This window comes from Strongylocentrotus purpuratus, unplaced genomic scaffold, assembly GCF_000002235.5.
Source record: "Strongylocentrotus purpuratus isolate Spur 01 unplaced genomic scaffold, Spur_5.0 spur5_scaffold_2, whole genome shotgun sequence".
NCBI classification, from domain to species: domain Eukaryota; kingdom Metazoa; phylum Echinodermata; class Echinoidea; order Camarodonta; family Strongylocentrotidae; genus Strongylocentrotus; species Strongylocentrotus purpuratus.
In genome coordinates, this window is record NW_022145605.1 from 7642962 (window position 1) to 7647064 (window position 4103).

The window sequence follows — 4103 nt, forward strand, 5'->3', positions numbered from 1 at the left end:
GAGAGTAAGGAACCTTGTCATTATTATCCAATGTGGTTTTGTTTACAATCTATTGCAGGTATTTTTCTTTCTACATCGACTGTGTTGTTGTTGGTTATTGTATTTTATGGCCGCAATCAGTCAATTTTGACTGGTTTGATTGTAATTTGTCCAACCTACTCACACACACACAATCTCTCCCTCCCCCCTCTCTATCTCTCTCTCTCTCTCTCTCTCTCATTCCCTCTCTTCTCACCTTTTCTAAATTCACTGTATGTACCATCCATCATCACAGCTCATAGAAAAAAATTTATCTTAAGAAACATTGAATAAGCGCAGCTCTATAAAATACAAATATCAGTTAATTTATTACGATATATACATAAAATGTAATTGATAATTCTACAATTTTTCTTCTATCATAGGCACCTTAAATCTATTAATCCAATAATATTTTTTTGCTTAAAAAGGCACATAGAATTGTACATTTCCTGATCGTAACGTTTAATCATTTAATTAAAATAACCGCTTGATTTGGAGGTATTAAAGATTACCGGTATTGCAATGTGTCATTCAGATGGCAATTAGTACTGTATTACATTGACATTACATATGTATATACAGTAATAATTGTATCGTATTTTCTGAGATCACTGAGACTGTACATTAATCTAAAAACAATTTGACCCCTAAAAAATAATTCTACTAGTATTATCAAAAACTAGAAAACATGATGACACCACAACCTACTGTTAAATCTATTTCAAATATCAAATGCCATTTGAATATTGTAGACAAAATAGTAAAATTTTTCGTTTTAACATTCCAGGTTTCAAGGTAATACAGCTAAAATAATAACAGCTAGTACAAAGATTTGTGTTCTTTGTGCTCATCCATACCATACAATTTGTTCAAAATCGGATTAAATAAAGGACATTAGTCCAAGGTCCAAGTTTTCAATTGGTAAATGTGATTTAGACCCAGGTTGGAGTATAACCGAATTAGTAGAATCCAGACCTAAGAGTGTATGGAACTGATCAACCTAAAGACTAATCTTCTAATTTCTCCATGGCGATGCGCATGCGAGTCAATATTGTGTTCTGGGCTTCCTTGGCACTTGCTTCTGTGAAGGACTTGGTGACCCAAGGGCATGAGATGCGTGCATGGTAACTGAGATAAGATCCAGCCCACGGTGCCCCGATCTCGGCTTCACACCCCATGTCACATGACCTATCACTGTGCCATACCAGACGGAATAGTGGAAATTGAGAATACTGTTGGGTCTGTGTGCAAAAAAAAAGGACGAATGAATAATCAAGTTTAGAAGACCAAATATACAGAGGGTAAAAAGAAAGAGAGTTTAAATGTAAATTCTTTCTTTCCACAAACTATTTATTCAAAAATTATATAATGCATCTGTGAAAATTTGAAAAGTATATAACATCAAAGAATGGAATTTAAAAAAAAAGAGCTGTCAATGCAGTATGAATCTTTGTACAAAATATTTTAATATGATTTAAAACTATTGCACACTGCTTTGTCCATTTTTATTTCAATACACAATTTTCTTATCTCTGTCAGTTGCTGGACTCTGCGGTAAACCCTGATTTATAAAGAGTAGCTCCTTTAATTGTTCTAAGTTCTAACAAAAACTGTTGTGCTCTTTGTGATCCCACCACTTTTACAAATATTATGCAATTTGTTAATTGATGTATATATTGTTTTTACAGTAGAAAATAACAGAATAATGATGGGGGATTCAAAATAAAACAAAAGGAAAGTGAAGTCTAAGATACCAGTCTAGGATCAAGAATAAAGTCCTGGACAAAACTGGTAAACTCAAGAGATTTTAGGGGCTGAAAGAGTCAGAAATTAAATGAATTATGAAGTTTCATTCATTGCCACTTTGCATTAACCAAGCAATGCACTGAATATACTTTGGAGAAAAAAATAAAACAAAAATCTTAAGTATCCTTCTTACTCTGTAAATTCCATTTTGGTATCAAAGATGATTGGGAGAGTGAAGTTGAAGACAGTGGGAACATGCTCCTCTATCGTGTGATATTCTGTGAGTATGCCATCTGCAGACTTCTCACTGTGAATCCTTTTTGTTGAAACTCTAAAGGAGGTACAAGAAAAGAGAATATTTGCAGAAGGTGCTGAGTAAATATTTGTATATTACATTGGAATTGAAGGGGGTAGCTAAAATTGCTAACTTGTTTCCTCTGCTAAAACATCTAATAAGTATTTTTTTGTAGAATAATTTTTGAAAATTAAACTTTGAAAGCATATAATTATAAAATATAGATAAATTTACATAAGAAATGTAAATGTAAAGCTCAGGGATTAAATATGATAACCTAGAATATACAAGGAAAGAATACACACTGTAGCTTGAAAATACATACATGTTCATACCAACATAGATGTTGAAAATTTGGAGGGGCCTAGTTTTAAAATGAAAAAAAATGAGTCATGAAAAATAAGTCAATCAACCAGCTGGACAAGAATCCTTAATCAAATTCATTGGATGTTCAATGTTGGCAGAATTGCAGAGGCCCCAAATCCCAAATACATTCAAGTAAATTTAAATTGATTAATTGTGTGATCACAAAACAGAAGAAAATACAAAATAAGTTTTTAAGGAAGTTACAAAAACCAAAGTGTGTCTATTTTTACAGTGCATTGTATTTGTAAATGGAATTTGCATTGTTTGTTTAGTTATAAGTCATGACATGAGTCATTTATGCAAGTCTACAGCACTGGATTTGTTTCCCCTTTAACGACTATACATAAAAGAAATGAATCAACCGCCTTCCGATATCTAGTTAATGATTAACATACATGTAGGTCACATCCACAGCCTCAGGTCAATGCACGAGGCGCATTCTGCTATGCTCCTCGATCGGACGAAACTGTAAGGTGCACTCACGGGAAAGTCGGGGCGGACAAGAACGTCATCGACCTGTTGGAAGCACGTAAAGAAAAATACTTACACATACGGTTGGAATCTCTCGATAATATCCATACTGGAAATTGCCTTATAGACAGTCGCCGGCTTCTGGTAAATAAAAATCCCAGATTCTATTTCAAAGCTGGACTTCATAAGCATTAAGTACACAAATACGGCTAAAAGGGCAACAAACACAAAGTTGTTCATTATGGCAGCTTGATGTTGCTCAAGATCAGTTCAAGATAGTTTTGGAAGCGTGCCAAGGTACCGGTATTGCGGCCTCATGAATAAACATGAGTATATGACGTCACGAACTCGCTACGAACTCGCCACGCCTACTCTACCCCTTACCATTTAGCGGGTATCTATGTTAATGTTGTCGCCTCTATAATCTATTTTCCTTGTACGTAAGGCCGTACCTACACCCCGACTATATATATATATACCCAGGGGCGTACGCAGGGGGGGGGGGGGGGTGTTTTGGGGGTTCAAACCCCCCCTTTGGTATTTTAATGTATGTAAACCCCCCTAAAAAAAACCAAACCCCCCCCCCCCATTATTAAAAAAAAAAAAAAAAAAAAAAAAAAAAAAAAATTATACCCACGGCTAACCTAAATAAGGTGACCTTACCTCCCCCCCCATACGTAAAAAAATGTCAAATTTTGAAATTTTGAGACCAAAAAAAAAAAAAGTGTCCGCTTACTCCATCTATCTCCATCATTTAAACTTGCTCGAACTTCATCCAACCTAGCACCCCCTCTATACAGCCTAGCACCCCCTCCATATTAAGCCTTAGAAATATTAACTCCATCTATCTCCATCATCTAAACTTGTTCGAACTTCATCCAACCTAGCACCTCCTCTAAACAGCCTAGCACCCCCTCCATATTAAGCCTTAGAAATATTAACTCCATCTATCTCCATCATTTAAACTTGTTCGAACTTCATCAAACCTAGCACCTCCTCTAAACAGTCTAGCACCCCCTCCATTGAGCCTTGGAAAAATTATCTCCATCATTTAAACTTAATTGCACTAACTTCATCCAGCCTAGCACCCTCTCTATACAGCCTAGCACCCCCTCCATATTAGGCCTTAGAAATATTAACTCCATCTATCTCCATCATTTAAACTTGCTCGAACTTCATCCAACCTAGCACCTCCTCTAAACAG

The 4103-nt window shown here is 35.6% G+C and overlaps 1 protein-coding gene across 1 annotated transcript; it reads right to left on the reverse strand.

Annotated features, from left to right (window-relative positions):
* Positions 1–328: 328 nt before the first annotated feature.
* LOC594204 lies at positions 329–3319 on the reverse strand. Its single transcript, XM_795709.5, has 3 exons — positions 2976–3319; positions 1961–2098; positions 329–1262 (listed from the first exon to the last, which is right to left on the reverse strand). The coding sequence occupies exons 1-3, from the start codon at positions 3137–3139 to the stop codon at positions 1067–1069; spliced, it is 498 nt and encodes a 165-aa protein (XP_800802.3). The 5' UTR covers positions 3140–3319; the 3' UTR covers positions 329–1066.
* Between the last annotated feature and the right edge of the window lie 784 nt (positions 3320–4103).

Coding starts and splice junctions, on each gene's coding strand:
- LOC594204 (XM_795709.5), bottom strand. CDS start 3,139: ATGAACAACTTTGTGTTTGTTGCCCTTTTAGCCGTATTTGTGTACTTA. Junction 2,099..2,975: donor GAGAGATTCCAACCGTATGT/GTAAGTATTTTT, acceptor TACCTCCTTTAG/AGTTTCAACAAAAAGGATTC. Junction 1,263..1,960: donor ACCAAAATGGAATTTACAGA/GTAAGAAGGATA, acceptor TTTTGCACACAG/ACCCAACAGTATTCTCAATT.